The sequence below is a fragment of the Gymnoscopelus microlampas genome (genome assembly GCF_963454915.1).
Source record: "Gymnoscopelus microlampas genome assembly, chromosome: 9".
Taxonomy (NCBI): domain Eukaryota; kingdom Metazoa; phylum Chordata; class Actinopteri; order Myctophiformes; family Myctophidae; genus Gymnoscopelus; species Gymnoscopelus microlampas.
The window spans coordinates 38,897,867-38,918,051 of record NC_139946.1 but is presented as its reverse complement, the minus strand read 5'-3'; the positions used below and the strand labels follow the sequence as shown (position 1 = coordinate 38,918,051).

Sequence of the window (20,185 nt, the reverse complement as noted above, 5' to 3'; positions counted from 1 at the left end):
CCTCCCACATTGCATCTTGTCTCAACTCTTATTCTGTTTCCTTCCCTCTTTAGCTCATCCCAGTCTCTCTCTCTCTCTCTCTCTCTCTCTCTCTCTCTCTCTCTCTCTCTCTCTCTCTCTCTCTCTCTCTCTCTCTCTCTCTCCCCCCCCCCCCCCTCTCTCTCTCTCTCTCTCTCTCCCTCCTATGTTTCAGTCTCTCCCCCCTCAGTTGTGGCTCAACACCTTGTTCCCATGGCAATGTGGAGCACGGGCAATCTTAATATCTGTTGAGACTTGTTGGAGTCCATGGAAATCTTGCCAGACCGGTTCTACCGGCTAAGACAAAAGAATGACATCCAAAGAGCTGTAGAGGGGAAGAAGGAGTGACAAATACCTGTTGTGCACGATTACTCACCTGAATTAAAAACAAAACAAACAAGAGTTTTGGCTACATTATTGAACTGAGCTAAAACGGTCAAACGTGGATAAGCAGCTATGAAATCTGTAAAATGATAGGTTATTGGGTGTAGTAGCCTATAGTCTAAAGGAGTCCAGTTCATGGCAGTTTCGACCAGAAGCCAACAAGCAGCATGCTGCATGACCATTTATTTTCGGTCTGTGTAGGACTGTAGGCCTATCTTTCAGCCTTATCTGAAAAACTGCGTTTGTCTCTGTTTCATTGTGTGATTTATGGCTCTAAAAGGTTTGTTCACTTTCTACTTCTGCAGCAAGCAGACTCTCCCTGAAACATGAGGCTATGGAGTTACTGTAGCAGGCAGGCCAACAGAGGGATGAGCGGTAACCGGAACGCTCGCCCCAAAACACACTCGCTCCCAAAGATTGGGTTCAAGGGGCGCGGCCAAAAAATCCACTACCATACAAGGTCTTTAGTAAAAATAAGCAAAACTATTTCGCTACTCATCAAAACAAAGGAAATTTTGTGTTGTTGAAGCCAAGGTCTATTCTCCAGGGCGAGAAGCCTCTCAGGGCCCCACCTTCTCTGTATAATACACTTTTTGGGCAAAAAAATAAATACGTTTGCCAGACGGATTTTTTAAAATTTACTCCACTGCGCCCTCAGGCCCTCTACAGATCTGGTCATTGTTGACCAGATTTGTAGAGGGTGCAGTGGAATAAATAGCCTACAATAATTTAATTTCTCGAGGTGAGCGTGTTTTGGGGCGAGCGTTCTAGTATTCAGATGAGCCTCATTCGAAACTTTATCCGCGGCGCAGCGCAGTCGAGTGACTCAAGGCGCATTCCACAGTGTTTTCACCACCCTACAAATACATACTCTGCATATTCCACCGCACACTTAGGCCGGTAGACTTTCACGAGGAGCAGGTTATTATAGTTCGAGTTGAAAAGTATTTCAGATTATAGCCTACGTGAAACGTAAAGTAGGCTAGATAGTTGTTGCGCTTACGCAACAGCCTTTGCGCCGGTGGATTGGTGCCAGTCTACGCGCTTAGAAATGGACGGCGAAAGGCAATCAAAGTCGGGCTCTGCGAGTTTTCAAGGAGTCTGACGAAGTGATTCAAGGTAACAAAACAAATTAAACAAATTACTATGTAGCCTTCGTTTAATATTAGATCGTGTTGCCTACGACTTGTTTTCTTTTTACTCATCAGTGACTGAATGGGAAAAGTTCGCATACTGCAGTTGCCTGTGAGGAATAATTTGTACAGTAGGCTAGCATAGGCTGCAAAATGCGTATAGTGACATGATCTAACTTACAGCTTTACACATTGGATTTACAGTCATCTAAAGTAAACTTAATGTACATTGGGCTATTTTGCATGATGAAATGCTGACTAAAATTAACCTTCCATTGAGTCCATGCTTAGAGCTTTTCAATGTTTTGTCATGTTTTTGTTTTCCATATCCAGAATGAGGGGATTTCCAGGTGACAGCAGGCGGGTGCCGGGCTGGGGTGGTTCAAATAAATTATAGTAGGCTAGTGATAGTGAATTAATGACAGATATGACAAAACAATGTCCTTATCGGTGTTTTTGTCGTCTGTATGACGTGCGTGTGTGTGTGTGTGTGTGTGTGTGTGTGTGTGTGTGTGTGTGTGTGTGTGTGTGTGTGTGTGTGTGTGTGTGTGTGTGTGTGTGTGTGTGTGTATACTGTATATATATTGTACAGGTCCTAACAGCAGAGTTTGCCATGGAGGGCTGCCTGCGATGGTGCCATCGCACCTGCCTCTGTTTCCTCACCGAGGAGGAAAGGCTCACTATAGCGGTGGACAAAGAGATCCAGAGAATTCTCCGAGAACAGAAGAAGAGAGAACGGAGAGAAATCAAAGTTCTCCTCCTAGGTTGGTCATTTCTATCAGGCTGCTTTGAGGCATTCTGAGATGCCATAATTATCCATTTATACATGCAAATTAAGTGCAATTCAAATGAAGTGTAATGAAAGGAGGACTAGAAGACAATACAATAATATTTGGTCATTATTATTGACTTACTGATGTGTTTGTAAGGTATGTGAACAGAAGGGGTGGGGTGGGCGACACCTGACAGAGGGTGAGGCTCATGATATGAAATTTAAAGGACCTATTATTTACTCACAAGCCCAGCAAGTTGTAGAATGAAAACTATGTGAAGCATGTCAACATGTTATAATGAACACGATTGGTCATCATAGCCTACCTCGGACTGAAGAAAGGAATGAAAGAAAATGTTAGATAGAAATAGTAATATATTCAGTCAATATTACTAGTTAGTAGGCCTACACAGCAACCTTTACTGGTCAGGTTTTTGAAACTTTCAGAGTTAAATTAACAATCAGGATTTTGTTGTGTGTGTATAGCATCAGTGTCTAGTCAAGTCACTGTTACCGAGCCATTTCATGAATGCATATTTAAATAATTATACACACAACAACACAGACGTAAGTCTTGTGGTAAACCATGTAATAACAATCACTATGTCTCATAACTTTCTTTGTCAATTAATGCATGAATTTGAGTTCATATGATGGAATGCTTAAATGAGTAACTAAAGAGATTGAGCAACTTAATACAATGGTTTTAACCACACACGCCCCAGCATCCCTCCCTATTCTGGGCATGTCTTATAATAGGTGAACATTTGACAAGTGTAAACATTCAGCAAAAATAGCAATCACAATACAGCACAGTGTGACACATTTTGAGATTCACGGGGAAGAGATTAGTGTAGAGCAGGGGTCGGCAAACCTTTTTGACATGAAGTGCCATGTTTTTATTTACTTGATAGTCAGTGTGCCATATCAACATTTAAGTGTACATATGACACCACATCAAAATACAATATTTCCAACACATTTTATTTTAATTGTTCAAATACATAACAATGACATCAGGACATTGTTTAGTCTCAAAGTGACACTAAACACTGTATGTTCAGCACCAAGGGCGCCGATACTGTGGGTGCCTCGGGGCTAAAGCACCCAGGAGAAATGACGAACACCCATCACAAACAATCTAAAAAAAAAGAAAAAGAAAAAAACTCCGACATCTACACTTCATGGAGTAGATTTTTTGTACCAAATTAACCTAATTAACCGCCCTGCGCGTGTGTGCGTTGCGCACCCAGTAGCGTGGACATAAATTGGCGCCCCTTTTCAGCACACAACATTTTCAAAACATTTTCCATACTTGAGGGTTGGTATGCCCACACATCTATTTAAGCTTGCTTTGCTTTTTTGCCATTATTCTCTGAGCCAGAACTGCAGCAGGGTGATTGCAATCATTTTGAGCTGGCTTTTTTTAATATATATATATATATATATATATATATATATATATATATATATATATATATATATATATATATATATATTTAAAAATAAAATGTAAAGGAAAAATCATATCTCTCACACTTATGCCAGTGTGCCAGTGATTACCCTCTCCTGTGCCATTATTTTTCTTCTTTTTTTAACAACATCAGATCAGATACGCATTCAGTTCTATGTTTGGTGTGTCACATGTTGGCTTTGGATAATCTCTGCAAAACAGAGTTGGAAATAACTCTGTAGTTATGCATAGTGTGTATTAACCCACATTTTAGAATGCCTTTGCCCAGCTTTAGCATGTGGAGTAAATGTCCTATTATTAGCTGTCCAAATTTCCAGACATCATTTGATGAATTTGTAATCTCAGATCCACCGTCCATCCAGGCTATGGCCAGTCTGGAGCCGTGCAGGAGTCCAGTATATAAAGTGTATGTCCCCAACAACATATATGGACAAGACTGATGTCATATTAATGATGTCATAACACCCTTGTAACTTCAGGAAAGTCATGTTTTTATTAGACCTCATCTTGTCTTTGTGTGGATGAGTCCAGAGATAATTGAACACTACGCTCTGGCAGAGTAAACCAATGGGGTACTCACTGAACAGGACCATGAGGTTGCAGACCTTCAGGCGTAATCTATCTTGAGTAGGGGGATTTATAAGAGAATCCATCAACAATCAAGAGTGTATGTCACTACAACACAACAAGAACAATAATACTGGATATGATATGATGATATGAAAAGAAAAGTAAATAAAAACAAAAAACATAATATAATGCAATTAAAAGGAATACTAATATACTAAGGAATACTAAGGAATGAGACAAGACCTGACTTCACAGATGCAAAAATGAATCCCGACTTTCCTGTTTGTTCCTCCAGGCACCGGGGAGAGTGGTAAAACCACCTTCATCCGACAGATGAGAATCATCCACGGGAGAGGCTTCTCAGAGGAAGAGAGGAAGGCCTTTGCCAAATGTATCTTCCAGAACATTTTCACTGCCGTCAAGGCTATGACAGGAGCCATGGCATCACTCAGAATCCCCTACGCCAACCCAGACAACGAGGTTCACACACACACACACACACACACACACACACACACACACACACACACACACACACACACACACACACACACACACACACACACAGACCAACCTGGTTTTCGTCTTCTCTCCCTGCTTTCATCAAAGTCTGAAAACTGTTTACATGTTCCTTGTCTCCTCCCGATCTGTTCCTGTTCCCTTAGTCGCTTTCTACTCGGCTTTCGATAGACCTACTATATTTGTGCTTAAAGGTGCAGTAGGCAAGTTTGTAGAAATTAGCACAAGCTACAGTTTCTTTCTTTTTCGTTATGCCATTGAATTCCTCCCCACCCACATTTTGTGCGTTGTCACATTTTGTGCGTTGCCACAGTGATATCACCCTCTCCGCACGGCTTTCCTCCCCCGAACACGGTCCTATTGTGTTCGTATAGACGCTCGACAAAGCCGGATGCACCACAGTGGATTCAAACGTACAACCTCTGCAGTGGTGGGCTAGTACTTTACCTCTGCGGAGTCTGCGCCACCTGAGCGCACACAAGCTACAGTTTCCATGTTTTTATAACTGTGGATGTTCATGTTGGTGATTTCTCATAACTGCAAACACAGTAGAAATCCTCTCTGTCTCACACACACAAATAGCAACCCTCATTACCACCATCCTCACCTGTACATACACACATACCTACACACACTTGTACCTCACACACATACGCAAGCACACCCCCATTTTCTTGAACATCCAGAGTCCAGACTAAGTGACAACATACATAGATGGTGCTCACTGTAGTTTATTAGCACCAGAGATAATTGCGATGATCTATTTATTGGTAAACATTATAGGAACATGACTTACAGAGTATAACATCTGACATATGGTATACTGTATGCCTCTGTCCTGTCTGTAGATGTATGCCAAATGGGTCCGGGATGTGGACAATGTGCATGTGACCCAGTTGGACCGGGGATATGTGGATGCTATCCGACGCCTCTGGGCAGACTCTGGCATCAGGGCGTGCTACAGCCGTCGCAGTGAATACCAGCTTCTGGATTCCACAGAATAGTGAGTAGCTGTGGTATAGCTGGGGAGTATGTCTGTATGCATCACCAAGGCAAAGACAAATCTAAAAAAGTGATTACACCCTATGCAAGTCTTCCATTTTCTATCAAGTGCAACAATCTTTCATAACTGAAAGATATCTTTTTATTTATTGATCAACTGTTTTGTTAGGGTTTTATCCCTCAATTTTACTTCCTACAACCTAGAATTATGTAACCTGTAAGCTTTGTGGCAATATCTAAAACATGTATTCAATGGAACTCATGTAATGGAAGTTATAGAATATAATGCCAAAGTAAGTGAAATGATCAGTCTTCAACTGAATACTGAAAGTTGAAATCATTTGTTAGGATAGACATCATGGACGTTTTGTGTCTTTCTATAACTAAAACATAGCTATTTGGGTGCCCCAGTGTTTCACCTCGTAAGAGTGCATACCCCTGATTAAATCTGACTAAATGCACTTTACTTTTTCTAAAAAGAAATAAAAACTGTATGTATGTGAGGTCGAGTTGTAATTTAAGGTTACGATGAATTTTATAATCAACCTTTGATTCAATATAATGGTTATTTCTGACATTGAATTACCCCTATATTACAAACACTGTCCTGGTCAAGCGGTGTGCATTTCCTCTTGTGTCCACTGGAGGGGGCTAGTCATTTGAAAACTGAGCCCTTTATGACTTTTCTCTGCCATTTCGAAACCACCAGTTGATAGAGCCACCCTCAAAATGATTAAGTCTTAGTACAACATAGACTTTATTGGTGCAAAAACAAGACAACAAACCTTACCGTATGCAGTCAGCCAGTCATCAAGGTGAGCATGATAAGAGACAGTCAGTCAACATTCAGTTAATGACAAGTTGATTCAACATAAGCCATAAAACAATCAACAGAACAAACAGTGAAAGTGACTCATTCAATCTCTCTCTCTCTCTCTCTCTCCAGTTTAGTTCCCTTTACACGGTCAAGGCTGAAATGAATAAATACTTAATGATTTATGATCTCTAAGCAACTAAACATTTGTCCATACACACTTCGACGTTTTGCAAAGTTCAAGACAGATGGAGCCCATCAACGCTTTAGAGAATAGAAATTGTATATAGCATATATATATAGCAATATAGCATGCTGTCTCTCGGTCTCACTGCCTGTCTTTCTCTCTCAACGCCCCCGCCGACCCCCCCCCCCCCCCCCCCCCATTTCTCTCTCTCTCTCAGTTACATGACGAATCTGGACCGCATAGCTGCTCCAGATTACATCCCCACAGCCCAGGATGTGCTGAGAGTGCGCTTCCCCACCACGGGAATCCACGACTACGCCTTTAACGTCAAGACCATTACACTCAGGTATCCATTACCAAGCTGTCATGGGACCAAATGTAACACCAACACCATTCACCACGTCGTGAAAACGTGATATAGGCTCTTGTGGGCCAGTGGGAGGCATTGTCTGTCTGATTCGGACGCAGTGGGATCCCATTTTCAGTTGCAGCCACACAAAGCCCTTGCTGGGAAATGTGTGATTGCCCTGTGCAGACTTTTTTTGTATGCACACTGAGCATATTGTTTCCTTGTATGTCCTGAGGTGTCTTCATACAGTCACTGCAAATAGGAGGGTGCAGTTTGTGAATAATGGAACGGAAATAGAGGCCTGTCACAGAATTGTTGGAGAGCCGTTACCAGTGTTTTCTAGCAGACCCACCAACATGTTGGCAGAGAGGCAAAACGAGAAAGGTGTTCATTATGTTTACCGTTTGATGCCAAATGACTTCCGACCCCACTCCCCAATCTGAGCACCCATTCGGAACCAGTGTTGATTTTGACTGCAAATTTTGATTTAGTTTTAGTCATAGTCTTTTGAATAAAATTCCATTTAGTTTTAGTCATATTTTAGTCATCTGTTTTACTGTTAGTCTAGTTTAAGACGACTAAATGTCATAAGATTTTTAGTCAACTAAATCTACAGTTGATTTAGTCGACTAAAATGTATTCTGGCGGTGCCTTGATGGCGTCGTAATGGCTGATTTTACACTTGGTTGCATGCTGCAAATAGCCGATCTATAAGCTCACAACTTGTATAGTAGTTTTTCATAGAAGTTTTTCATAGTTTTAGTCGACGAAATCAACACTGTTCCCAACATACAAAAACGAACGATAGAAATGTTGTGAAAAGTAGACAGAAGTGGTATCATAGCCTCTTTTGTCATAAGCATTTGAAACTACATTCCATGACAGGCTTATGTTACGGTACGGCCTCAAAGGCCCACATGCTTTACACAGATGACTCAGTCATTTTGGTTTTCCCACTAAAATAGATCCTTTTTTTGGGGACAATAACATGAAAGAGAGAGCAGTCAAGGGAGAGTGTGAGTGGGGGTTGTTTTTCCAACATCCGTCCACAAGTGGGGGCAGCAGTACCGCAAGACCAGAGCACGAAGGACAGTGGAACTGAAAAACAACGTCTCTAAACGTTTCCCTGGACGAACAAAGATTCAAAATGTCGAAGGATCTTTATAAGCCATCTCTCCTATACCTGGGGCTTTGTTCTTTTTTTTACTCTGCACCTCATTTATTCCTTATCTCCCCTCTCTCCTCAGGATTGTAGATGTAGGCGGACAGAAGTCAGAGCGCCGGAAGTGGATTCATTGCTTTGAAAACGTCACGTCACTCATATTCCTGGCCTCCCTAAGCGAGTATGACCAGGTCCTGGAGGAGAGCGAGACCGACGTAAGAGCCTCTGTGGGCTGTCCTTGCGTGCGTGCGTGCGTGCGTGCATGCGTGCGTGCGTGCGTGCGTGCGTGCGTGTGTGTGTGTGTATACCTGTCTAGTATGCACTGTCCTCTCTGTCCTATCATTCTATTCACAAACCTACCTGCCCGTCTCTCAGTCTGTCTGCCTGATGGTGTCTCTATCAGCCAGCAAAGCCTTTTGTTTCCATTGGTCTGTTTATCTCTCCGTCTGTCCGCCTGTCTCTCTGTTGATTCATAAACCCCCCTGAGGCTTTCACTCCCTGTCAGCCTGTGATTCTCTGAACCCAAGTAGTGAGTGAACCCTATACGTGCCAAACCTCTCCCAGCATCATGTTCCCCACAGGCATTTCATTCCTCCGCCAACAGGTCTCACTGTTGAGTAAGAAAACATGACTCTCTCTCTCTCTCGCTCTCTCGCTCTCTCTCTCTGTATGTCCCTGATTCCCTCCACCAGCCAGCCCCCCACAACACATAAGCTGTTTATCTCCCTCAGCCACTTTGTAGACTGCCTGCACATTCATTAACCTCCACTGTGTCCTCCTCTGTGCTTCCGTACCCCATGAGACCCCCCCCCCCCCCCACACACACACACACACACACACACAGCCCTGATACCCATCCTCCCCTTTCATGGAAACCTGAAATCCTTCCTGGTCCAAATACCTGCCTCTCCTCCCTGCAAGGGAAGGAACTGCTGCCTTTCTCTCTCTCTCTCTCTCTCTGTCTCTCTTCTGTGTAATCTAAATGGCCAGCCTCTATACAGAGAACTACTTTATCTCCCTGACTCGCTCAAATGAAAATTGTTTCCCTGCTCACCTCTTGACATCTTTAAGCTGCAGCATGTATCATTGCATTTGAACCTGCCTCACACTTGCTTTCCATGTCCTTTCCTGTCCATTTCCCTCTGCCCCCCCCCCCCCCCCCTGTGTCTCCAGAACCGTATGGATGAGAGCCTGGCTCTGTTCTATACCACCATACACTCGCCCTGGTTCATCAACACGTCCATCATCCTCTTCCTCAACAAGACTGACATCCTGGCTGACAAAATCCAGACGTCCGACCTGCAGAAGCACTTCCCCGGCTTCACAGGTAGGCTGTGTGTGTGCGTGCGCGCGTGCGTGTGTGTGTGTGTCTCTGTGTCTGTATCTCTATTTTTTTCACTAATCACTCAGCTGTTGGAACAGCACCAGGATGGCCGAGTGGTTAAGGCGTTGGACTTAAGATCCAATGGACTCATGTCCACGTGGGTTCGAACCCCACTCCTGGTAAAGATGTGTTTTGGGGTGGCCGTGATTATAGAGGCCGTCTGGGAATCAGAAAGCTGCTGGTTGTACTGTCCGCTCATCCAGTCTACTGTATACAGGTATATGCGTCGAAGTGTCTGTCCCTAAGCAAGACTTTTGACATCTAACTGTTCCCAAAGCAGCGTATGAATAACATCCTCTGCATCTAATAGTTAGGATGGGTAAATGCAGAGGTATGTGCACTTGTACTGTACTTGGCAAATACTCCAAAAACAACTAAGGGGTACACGTTCAATGTAATTAATCAATGTTGTTAATGTAACTGCAGTCATGCGTCATGCAGGTAGTGTGTGTGTGTGTGTGTGTGTGTGTGTGTGTGTGTGTGTGTGTGTGTGTGTGTGTGTGTGTGTGTGTGTGTGTGTGTGTGTGTGTGTGTGTGTGTGTGTGTGTGTGTGTGTGTGTACCTGCGTGTGCAGGGGTATGCAGTGGTATCTAACTAAATTGAGAAAAATTGCAAATTGGGTAATTGCACAGTGCGTAATCCAACAGCTTTTTATGTGTGTATGAACACGCACGTGCGTGTGTGTGAGTGTGTGTGTGTGTGTGCGTTTACGTGTGTGCGTGTTTGTTTACAAGCGTTCACAATATGGGTGTGTGTGGGTAGTTGTTATTATTTCGCATTGGGTTATTATGTTTGGAGATGCAGCCATCTGCACCGCCCTATGGCACCCCTGGAAATAACAAACACATTGGAAATGCTACAAAGTAATTTGCAAAGTCATTTCGATCCCTGTGCTTTCCCTGGCTCTGTCTATCAATGAGCTGCCACAGTGAGCGTCCTCCCTACGTCACTGTGCCTTGGCTTCCGCAGTGCCCATGAACATTATGTTTGTTTATACTTGCCATAGCAGCACCTTTTTCTGTGTGTTCACTTTCTTTCTGTCTACGCTTAAGACAGATTCATGCATTGGTGAGAAAGTTTTGCACGAGACGCGTCGCACTACCCCAAAGGCATAAATCAGGCTTTACTTGGACACTTTGGATAAACCTGAGTTGGCTAAGGTGGATGTGGTCATTTGGCCATTTGACTAGAGTCAGATTATAGATACTCCTGGTCAAATATTACTTAACTACAAGTGAAAGTTGCTCAGTCCAATTTACTTGCTTTTAAAAAACGCTATTCAAAAGTGCATGCTTTTAAGTATTCAAAAGTAGAAATGAAATAGTAATTTTTTTGTATCAATGCATTGCTGTATTACAATTTAGACATTAGACAAAATCTACAAGCTCAGTCGTGATGTGACAAGAGTCACATCACGACACGTGAGCGGATATTTTCACTAAATTTGAAATAGGTCTTAAGTGGTTTGTACTTTTTCCTTTCCTGGAAATGTAGTGGAGGCAACGGTACAATATTTGGACGTGTATTTTAGTGTCTCTAGCCCAAATGTAATAAAGGCAATTAACTTTGCCTTTGAAGAAAATGTCCACCCTGAGTGCCTGCCTGGACCTAGATTCTTTATGCCTTTTGGACATACTTGTTCCTCTCTCCTGTACAATATTTGTTTTTAAAATGTAGTGGAGTGAAAGTCACAAGTATCCAAAAAAAGGAAAGTACAGATACCCAAAGAAATGTACGTAAGAGACAGTACTCAAGTAAATGTACTCATTTACTCTCCACCCCTGGTCATTTGGAGCTTGGCTTGGTGTGGAAGTAGGAAGGCAGTAGAGTGGCTGAGCCCTGGCAGACTCCCTCTTGCCTCTCTGAGGCCCCATCTCCCTCAGTTACCCATAGCAACCATAAATACCATCTGCGCAGGTGCGCGTGTGTGTGTATATGTGACAGAGAGAGCGAGAGTAAGAGTGTGAAATAACACATGCAATTATATGCGAGTATGTGTGTGTGTGTGTGTGTGTGTGTGTGTGTGTGTGTGTGTGTGTGTGTGTGTGTGTGTGTGTGTGTGTGTGTGTGTGTGTGTGTGTGTGTGTGTGTGTGTGTGCGTGCGTGCGTGCGTGCGTGCATGAGAGCGTACGTGCGTGTTTGCGTGTTTGCGTGCGTACTTGCGTGCGTGCGTTCGTGTGTTTGCAGTGGGGGAAAAGGTAGCTAGAGTGCTCTTGTGCTTCACCATAAGCGATGTGAAATAATGAGTCATATGGCATTGCTCCTTGCTGGCCATTTAACTTAATGAGAAGTATGAACTTTCTGTACCCAGAAGCTGCAATAGCTAATGTTGTCAATGAGGGGAAAATGCTATTTTCCTGTGTATGTCCGTGTGAATATGTGTCACCACCTCCTCGGTGTAAATGAGTGTGTGTTCTGAATGAATAAAGGGTATATTTTTAAGCAGCACTGATTTAGGCCACTGCGGCCAAAAAGTGACATGATAAAGTTGCTATTAGGGCTGTACGATATATCGCAAATTTACCGTTATTATCGCAATATCAACATGCACAATACGCATGTCGCAAAAGATTGTTTGAAATGCAATAAATGGTATATTTACGTGCCATGTATTCACAGTCCGCAAATCGATACATTTGGCCAATCGCTCGGAGCCCTACTAATTATTTAACTTGTTTCATTAATTTCAACAATCCAGGTATAAAGGATATTTTTGTTTAGATTAGAAGAAAATGTGTTAAGGGGAGCAGTGAGAAACTGTTTTGCTAAGTTGGTGGTACACCTGGCAACTGTAGCCAGGTGCAATGTTTTCAGTAAAACGATGTTATTCATCATAGGCATCCGTCCGTCAGTGATGACGATGGATTGCGCCTGATGGGTCAGTTTTATTAAAAAAAGAAATCAGTGTGTGCATACAGTAGGCTATTCATTGTCTGGGTTGTAATGTTAGCAGCAAACCTAAGGCAGAAAGCCATTAAAACTATATACTTCAATATTTGTTTACTTATTGTGAGTCATATGTGTCATCACAATATTCAACAATGTTCTTTCTGACCCTGTCTCACATTATTGCCCGATAAATAAAGGTTAAACTTCCATCTGGTAATTTTGTACCCCTGCTCCATCTGATTTTTTCAGGCAAGAAACGAGACGCAGAGGACGCCAAGGACTACATCCTCAAGATGTATGAGCAGCAGGCCTACAGCCGTGACAAGAGGGATAAAAGGAAGACCTTATACCCACACTTCACCTGCGCCACCGACACCAACAACATCCGCAAGGTCTTCAGCGACGTCAAGGACACTGTTCTGTTCACGTCTCTCAAGGAGTACGGGGTCATCTGAACAAGACCTGCGTCTGATCGTTGGACGGAGGGATTGAAGGTGTAGGGATGGAAGGTATAGAAACCACAACCTTTGTCTTTCTGGACCAGTGGTTTTCTAAGTGGCGGCCGCCCGGGGGTGCCAATCGTCAAGGAGAGGAAAATGTAAAGAAGGAAAACCAACGGTTAAAAAAATAATTACATTGGCTTTTATTTACGCTATTCTTGTTTTATTTTTGAGAGCCATTTTCACAGCCAGATGCTATGGCTATTTGGGGGTCCTTGTCATGGAAAGGGTTGGTTACCCCTGTTCTGGACAGTCAGCCTGAAGAAGCCCTCATGAGGTCACGTTGACCCAAATGGAGGGCGTGACTTGTTGTATTTTATTATTATTATTTTATTACACTAGATATGAAGTAACACGTGAGTGATTGGCTCCTAAGCAGGGATGGTTGGACCTGTCCTGCACCACCACTCAGGGTTGTAGAGGCTTCCCAGAGGATCCACATCTTATTTCCCTATACGTCCTTCTACATCTCCACAAAGGAGGTGTTTTGGTAAAGGGGCAATAGAGGTCATGCTCCTTCGTCACCTCCTGCTCTAACACTAATCACCAAGGAAACTATGGCCAACAGGGACACCCTTGAAGGAATGGACAACACGGACAAGATAAGGATGAGACTTCTAGCTAGAGTTTCTTTTGGGGTTTTATTCCCATCTGGTTATGTAGGAGAGCGTGGGTGTGATGGAAATGCATGATGGATCGCTAATTGCAACAAATTCCCACAAGTACTCCATCCTCATGAAGGGAATAATGACTTTTACAAGTGAAGAGGGTCTCCGTACAGACATGCATGTTTGACAAGTACACACACACACACGCACGCATGCATGTATGCATGCACAGACACTAATGCGGGCATACACACTTGTAGCTGCAAAAGAAAGCACACACAGACACACGCACGCACACACGTGTGCGCACGCACACACACACACACGCACGCACGCACGCACGCACGCACGCACGCACGCACGCACGCACGCACGCACGCACGCACGCACACACACACACACACACACACACACACACACACACACACACACACACACACACACACACACACACACACACACACACACACACACACACACACACACACACGTGCACAAACACATGCACAAACACATGCACAAACACATGTAGACACAGGCACATGAAGTCAAAATTATTGTAGATACTATTATACATGCTCTCCCTAGTCCAACATATTTAATTACAATGTATTATTATACAGAAGCAATCACTACATTAAACGATCTGTAAATGTCTTTGATACATAATGTACTACCAAGTGCACTGTTACACGAATTTTCACGATTTCTCCAAAAATTGCAGATGTACAAGCTCATAGCGCGGCACTCTGTGCCACGCTATGAGCTTGTAGATCTGCTATTTTTGAATAGCCAAAGAAATCATAAAAATTACACAGATGGGTCCCCGAATTGAATGGGTTAAAGGTATTAAAAGTGACAGGCTTCATTCACAGGCTTAAAGAATTACATGCTGTGCTATATGCTTCTTAACAATATAAAATTGAGGGCGGCTTTCCATCATGAAACCTTGTGAACCATGATGTGTTCATGATGTGGGGGGGGGGGCATACTGACTAAAATAGTTCCTATATGGAAGGCAAAAAAGGACCTTGAGGCTTCTCTTTATGATTACACTGTTTCATTATGCCCTCACATTGACAAGGGGCTTCTCTATTGTATTGAGATCTCCACGGTACATTTAATTTTTAACATTTTATGGAATCAATTTATTAACCAATGGCTAAGCTAAGTGCAGGGCTTATAAGAGTAACTGTTGGGCATGGCACAGTAATAAAGCCCACGTTCATTAAAAGTGTCATTATCATTGTCATTAAATTCCTAGGACCCAATTAGGTGATGCAATTAGGGGACTGAGAGGGGAACATTGGAAAAGTAAGGCTACTATTGTGGGTGGTTCTGTCCTTGAAATCTTACAATTAAAAAGCAGCATGGCATGATATATGAAATGCAAATGGCAAAAAAAAAGGAGAACACTTCCTGCTGTGTTTTTCTGTGTCTGTCTTTCTGTATAAAAGAAACACTGTAATCAGCTGCTAGCATGTGTTAACACACCATTTAGAAATGTGTGGCAAATTGAAAAGTTTGGAAACTTTCAGGAAAAATATATAGTCTGAAGTTTATCAAAAATATATATATATAAAATATATATATATAGACGTTCTAGTCTGTAAAAGTGTTTTCACTTTGTCAGTGTGCTGTCATACAAGTACCAAAATTAGTTTTCCATTTGGTCTAGCAATCACTTTGGTGGAAGGTGTTGCTGTTCATACATGGCAGATACCTCATTTTGAATTCAAAACGTCTTCATTTGATTCACTACTGGACAGCTTACATCAGTCCTTTGATTTTACTTCCAGCCTCCTCTGTGGATCCTATAGACTTCATCTGTGATCATTCAATATTCATAACACAGCAATGTTTGCTTTGAAAGCTTGCCCTTTCACTGTTCATAACTTTCCTTATTCGTATATTTTAGTTAATTAAAAAACAAAATATGGAAATGTCAAGTGGACAGCACAAATCAAATGTGGAGAAGTAAATCAATAATAGTGATTTTTAAAGGTCAGGAATTATTCTTGGGAACTCTTGGGCTTCTCACAAAATGACTTGATCTGCCAGCCCAATCACTGTGATGAGTTTGGGTTATAGAATATGTATATATACTACATATTATATATGTATATATTTGAGCTGCCAGTTCACACTAAACCTATGATTGTCCTTTTTAAATTCATGTGTCGTGTGGGGAGGGGAGTTTAACCAACACTGATCTTCAGAACAGGACTTTGACTCATGTGTGTGTCATGTTGTGACCTAAGTGAAACATTACATGAGATTTGTTTCTTCAAATTAATTTAAATGAACCCTGTTGGGAGGCCAACATTTGCTCACGCTGTCTTGTTTTCATGGTTCGACTGCTGTTTCAATGTGTTTTAGTTTGTATGCTGTCGAAGTTAGCATGTAAATGCTGTAGTTGTACTGATTTAGGCTATGTATATGAATGAATTGCTTTAAAAATGTATGTATATATTGACTGTGCCAGACCTGAATACTACTGATGAGCGACAGACTATTCAATGTTTGTTTTTTATGTTTGTGTGTTTTTATTTTGTTCTACTTGTTTATAATAGAAACTGCACATACAGTATACTGTAACTGTGACAAGGGACTTTGCTGGATATTTCACTCTTTGGCACGTACTGGGAAAACTTACATGATGACTGACGAATATTTTGCATAGACTCGGGTGAAGGAACATTTTTGGGCTAATATTTTTCTATTTAGAATTAAAATGGAAATTTCAGAGATTTTAGGTTCCGTTTGGTATTGTCTGTCTCCCTCGCCACTGTGATGGGCAACAAAGTGAGTGATTGACTGGCAGTCTCATCTGCTGCTGATGTGTTTGCTCTCAATTACACCACATGGTTGTGTCTCTCCGACAAATAAGCCTCCCACTGCCTTCAATCACATGCTCTTTTTTATCCACTGTTTGACAAACAAGGCACCTAGGATTTTCCACTCCATGTTCATTTCCGTGGGCGTGTGTGTGTGTGTGTGTGTGTGTGTGTGTGTGTGCGCGTGCGCGCACGTGTATGTGTGTGTGTGTACATGCATGCATGTGCATGTGTGCCCAAGGTACGGCCTGACAATTCATCTGTAAACACAGGTGTGTGGCATGGGCCAGGGCCATAAAGTAGAACATTGTAATTTGTGCAGGCTAGTGTGTGGTGTGTATAGAGTCCAAGCGTATTTCTGACAGCTGAGGCTGCAAGCAGGTGCCATGAAGGTCAGATGCTACTATGTGTTGCACACCTGCTTGAATCATATATGTCATTGATTCTCAAAGTGGGGTCCAGGGACCCCTAGGGGTCCTTGAGTGAGTCCCAGGGGGTCCCCAGCTAAATGATGGATAGTTAGGAACCAAATGGACCCTTAAGCGTCTGTAACTCTGAGAGTGTACAAATGGAACCAACATTTGGTTGATAAATTGGGGTACCAGAGATAGAAATACCATTCAATGGGGGTCCGTAGCCCTAATGCATGTCAAACTGGGGGTCCTTGAAATTCAAATAGAGCCGTAAAAATCTTTTATGGGAGTCCCTGGCCTGCATATCTTTTCAAATGGGGGTCCGTGGGCTAATAAGTGTCAATTTGGGGATCCTCAACATGAAAAAGTTTGAGAACCACTGATATATGTAAGCAAGGTACAGTATATGCATCCTGCTATAGTGTGAGGCAAGCAAAACCCTTGGTTACTATGCATGTCGGACTGTTTCACAGTATTTAGGTATCAGATTTCAGATAATTTGTGATGGTCGGTTGCCAGAGTGACTGTTATGTTGCCCGAGGCCCTGGTGCCATGCAAACAGTCTACTGTTAATCTGTACACACAAAATAAGAACATGATATTAGGTGACAAATACCACAGTGATGGAGATATTGAATTAATGCATTTATTTGGTGATAAAAGGAAAGAGCACATCAGCACTTCCACAACATTATGTGGACAGGCAATGTTTATATTAGCCTACTAATACAGTAGGATATTAACATTTAAGGACTGTGATTTTATGAACACCATTTTTAACCCTATACCCTAAAGCCGAAAATAGACGACCGTCTATTGTTGGTATAACTAAGCAACTAAGTATAACTATAATAACATAATTCTAACCCTAACCTTAAACCTAACCTCTAAATGTCTAACACTAACCCCAACCCCAACCTCTTCCTAATTGGAAGCCTAAATCAAAATATCTAATATTTGTTTAACCATAAAAAAAACATCGGTGTTGGCTGGTCTTCACAATGGTCATAATTTCTGAAATTCTACACAATTCTACTATATTAAGTATAGTAATAATTGCAAGTGTACACACACACACGCACACACACGCGCGCGCGCGTGACACGCTTGCACTGTGGCTGTCAGCCGCTGTCAGTGCACAGTGCCATGGGAGAGCGGGAGTGTGATCCTGTGGCCCTGGTGACTGTCACTCTCACTCAGATGAGTTGACATTCTCACACTGAGTGCTGTGTGTGTGTGTGTGTGTGTGTGTGTGTGTGTGTGTGTGTGTGTGTGTGTGTGTGTGTGTGTGTGTGTGTGTGTGTGTGTGTGTGTGTGTGTGCGTGTATGTATGTGTGCGCGTGCATGCGTACACATGTACGTGTGAGCGCGGGTGCATGTGTGTGCGTGTGTTATGTCTTGCGTTTTTATCGTCTCCACTGGGCCAAAGCCGCGGAGACCTGGGGGGCCGCTCACACATTTGCGTGCGGCAACGTGTCGAAATCGCGGGGGGGTTGCGCCGCCATTTCAATTAATTTCCTCAGTCATGTGGTTTTCAAGCGTCGACGTGCCGCGGGGGGAGGGGGAAGGGGAGAGAGAATGTCTTCACCCCCGTCCCTCCCTCCGTCCGTCCGTGTGTGACAGCTTGAAAACCACGTGACTTTAATCAAGGAAATTCATTGAAATGGCTGTGTCCCACCTTCTCCCCAGCGTATCCGACATGGTGTCGCTCGCCCATGTGTGAGTGGACCCCTAGCGGCCACTCACACATTTGCGTGGGGCAACGTGCCGGATACGTGGGGATGGACGGATGGAGGGGAACTTCCGGTTACATTCATTTTCAATGGGAGTAGCGTGGTATCTTGCATCCGACATGCCGCGCCGGGACTCCCCGCCCCTTTTTGAAAATAGAATGGGTGTGTATGGGGACAACGCTTGCCGCACGCAAATGTGTGAGCGGCAGGCATGCAATGCTCATTTGGTATGTTCTTGCACTCTATTTCAATGACGTGATGCACACGTCGCTTAACACCTACACTGCAAGTCACACAATGGACAATTGATATGCATCTAGGCTTATTCCTATGTTAATTCGCTAGGTGTGAGTTGGGAAACTTTGAAAACTTTGTTGAGGTGCGAATTTAAAGTTGTTTTAAATCTATGCGTGTGCCTGCGCGTTCTCCTGGTCAAAGTGCAAGGCCGTCCAGTGAGCATTGCACCCCTGGTGAGTGGCCCATTGGACCGATCGCCGCAAACTTAGTTTGCACGCACACTCCAAAGCCACATTGTCTGTGTTTACTGCCCGGAAACAAATGTTTGGTTGTGTGTGCATGGTGATGATGATTCGGCCTATAAGATGTACAATGACCACCTGCTACAACAACTGCTACTGCTTTCCACCGTGTTGTCATGGAACGTGGAAGGACCAAAAAGGTGATATCCCTTGTTTTTTAATCTTACAGTATGTCTTTATATTTTCCATATTATTAGCCATAGTATTAGTTGAAGTTAGTTTGGATGTGTCTCTCTGAGCTTACTATGTGTGAGGTTGTTGCCTGTGTGTGTGTGTGTGTGTGTGTGTGTGTGTGTGTGTGTGTGTGTGTGTGTGTGTGTGTGTGTGTGTGTGTGTGTGTGTGTGTGTGTGTGTGCGTGCGCGTGCGTGCGTGCGTGCGTGCGTGCGTGCGTGCGTGCGTGCGTGTGTGTGATCCCTCCAGATACCGACAGGAGGTTGCAGCCCCCTCTCTCTCACAGCTTTGTTGGCAGCCAAGGTGCCTTGTTGCAACAGCCCATCAATCCAACACTCAACCCTTTCCACCTTCCGCTAACACCATGCTGCTTCACTGCGCTTACAAAATAAGAGTTGTTGTGGTGGGATGGTGAGCCAGAGGGTCCCTGGGGGGAAGGGCAAAGAAGTCCAGTACAGACAAGAAGCAGGGGGGCCAATAAAGACAGATCACAACCACCATCAGGTATCATCCATCTTAGCTTTTTAGCTTTGGCAGAATTTTTCAAATGATTGTTGTAGTTGATAGTGCAGCCACAAGCATAAGGGCTGGGGTCATTGTTAAGGGTATAAGCTTACATTAGAAGGGCATTTCCACGATGCCAGAAAAGTTGTATCAAGGTTTTTAATTGTTACATCTTGTGGACAGGTACATAAGTAACATTCTTTTGTTCCCTTTTGTATCTTC

At 43.2% G+C, this 20,185-nt stretch overlaps 1 protein-coding gene across 1 annotated transcript; it reads left to right on the top strand.

The window, feature by feature from the left end:
* Positions 1–1,215: 1,215 nt before the first annotated feature.
* gna15.1 (guanine nucleotide binding protein (G protein), alpha 15 (Gq class), tandem duplicate 1) lies at positions 1,216–16,515 on the top strand. Its single transcript, XM_084067296.1, has 8 exons — positions 1,216–1,521; positions 2,128–2,299; positions 4,647–4,831; positions 5,719–5,873; positions 7,091–7,219; positions 8,470–8,599; positions 9,558–9,711; positions 12,907–16,515. The coding sequence occupies exons 2-8, from the start codon at positions 2,149–2,151 to the stop codon at positions 13,110–13,112; spliced, it is 1,110 nt and encodes a 369-aa protein (XP_083923422.1). The 5' UTR covers positions 1,216–1,521; positions 2,128–2,148; the 3' UTR covers positions 13,113–16,515.
* Positions 16,516–20,185: the final 3,670 nt, after the last annotated feature.

What these genes read in the sequence shown, in the direction of transcription:
- gna15.1 (XM_084067296.1), top strand. Translation starts at nt 2,149, where the DNA reads ATGGAGGGCTGCCTGCGATGGTGCCATCGCACCTGCCTCTGTTTCCTC. An exon ending in AATCAAAGTTCTCCTCCTAG is followed by an intron (nt 2,300 to 4,646) that starts GTTGGTCATTTC and finishes TTGTTCCTCCAG; the next exon opens with GCACCGGGGAGAGTGGTAAA. An exon ending in ACGCCAACCCAGACAACGAG is followed by an intron (nt 4,832 to 5,718) that starts GTTCACACACAC and finishes TCCTGTCTGTAG; the next exon opens with ATGTATGCCAAATGGGTCCG.